General features: G+C 48.2%; 1 protein-coding gene across 1 annotated transcript in view; it reads right to left on the reverse strand.

Moving 5' to 3' along the window:
- Positions 1 to 1,262, reverse strand: part of LOC101655063 (phospholipase B1, membrane-associated-like) — a 170,554-nt gene that overhangs the window by 84,125 nt on the left and 85,167 nt on the right. The window contains exon 8 of the mRNA XM_013006835.2: positions 196 to 259. Coding sequence (XP_012862289.2) covers positions 196 to 259 — 64 coding nt within the window. The remainder of the gene's footprint in view (positions 1 to 195; positions 260 to 1,262) is intronic.

Consider the following 1,262-nt stretch of genomic DNA (forward strand, 5'->3'; position numbering starts at 1 on the left):
TATCATATTTCAGTTACAGAACAACACAGACACAGGCATGAATTTACAAGTATACATACAACGTCATTGTCCTTATAAAACCTCTCAGGAGCATTTCAGGTGGTGAGAAAAGTCCCTGCATAGTAAAATAGCTCTTACTTTGATGACGTCAGGCTTCAACAGAGTTTAAAAATGATTCCACCTGAGCGGCTGTACCTGAGGTGGGAATCGAGTCGGAGGGGTCCTGGTCAGGGCACCTGACTTCGGCTCCTTCTCTCTTCTGCAATGAGACACACACACAGAGACACACACGCATGCGCAGGTGGCACGTGAAATGGAAATTGCGATCTAGGAAACTGGGCGAGAAGCAGAGGCTGAATTTTTGAAACTCATCTAAGGTAAGATCGAAACCCAGTTCTCTTTTTCAGCATCCCTCCCCCTTCAACACGCAGATGCAATCATCTACAATGTCCTTCCAAATGCTCGCCAAACCTGTCATCTCCCCTGCAGTCCCTTGACCTCAACATCAAGTCTCTGTTCTTTCTTGGAAGGAAGAGTGCAGCACTGAGCTGCATCTCCACTCCTGGGTACTTCTACTTCCTCCCCGGCTCTCTGAATCCACCCACCTGGTGTTTTACCAGCGTAAATACAACTATGTCTCTCCCCTGTCCGTAATCGCAGTTCAGAGCAGGGAGTCTGCTGCACTCCTTGTTGTATTCCCAGAGCCTAGAACAGTGCCTGGCACGCAGGACAAGGTCAGCGAGTAAGGAAGACCACAGGAGAACGGATGCATTTGAACTATGGAGTGGGTGACGATTATTGAAAGGACTGCACTTCTGGGAAGAAGCGTAGCCTGAACGCCCCTAGAAGTAAGGCTGGGGAGACTCTGTCTTCGGTACTTTGGCTGTGTTATCGGGAGGGGCCTGTCCTTGGGACAGGACACCATGCTTGGTAAAGTAGAAGGTTAAAGAGAAAGCCCCTCAGTGAGAGGCCTTGACGCCGTAGCTGTAACATGGAGTCAGGCAGAACAGCCGTTGTGATGATGGTGCCGGACTGGACAGTGTTTTGTTTTGTTTTGTTATTCATTGGTCTCTATGAGTCAGAAATGTCTTGGACAGCCTCTAACAACAAGATGCCAGGTACTATTCTCAGTACTTAATACTTATTAACTTTATAACGACACCCTGAGGTTGTCTTTTACTCTCAGCAGGAGAGCAACCGAGGCACAGAGGGGCTAAGTGTCTTGCCACTTCTTTTAGCTTACTACTGTGCCATCCTACTTC

This window comes from Echinops telfairi, unplaced genomic scaffold (assembly GCF_000313985.2).
Source record: "Echinops telfairi isolate 266 unplaced genomic scaffold, ASM31398v2 ScPeMD7_10;HRSCAF=50, whole genome shotgun sequence".
In the NCBI taxonomy this organism is placed as follows: domain Eukaryota; kingdom Metazoa; phylum Chordata; class Mammalia; order Afrosoricida; family Tenrecidae; genus Echinops; species Echinops telfairi.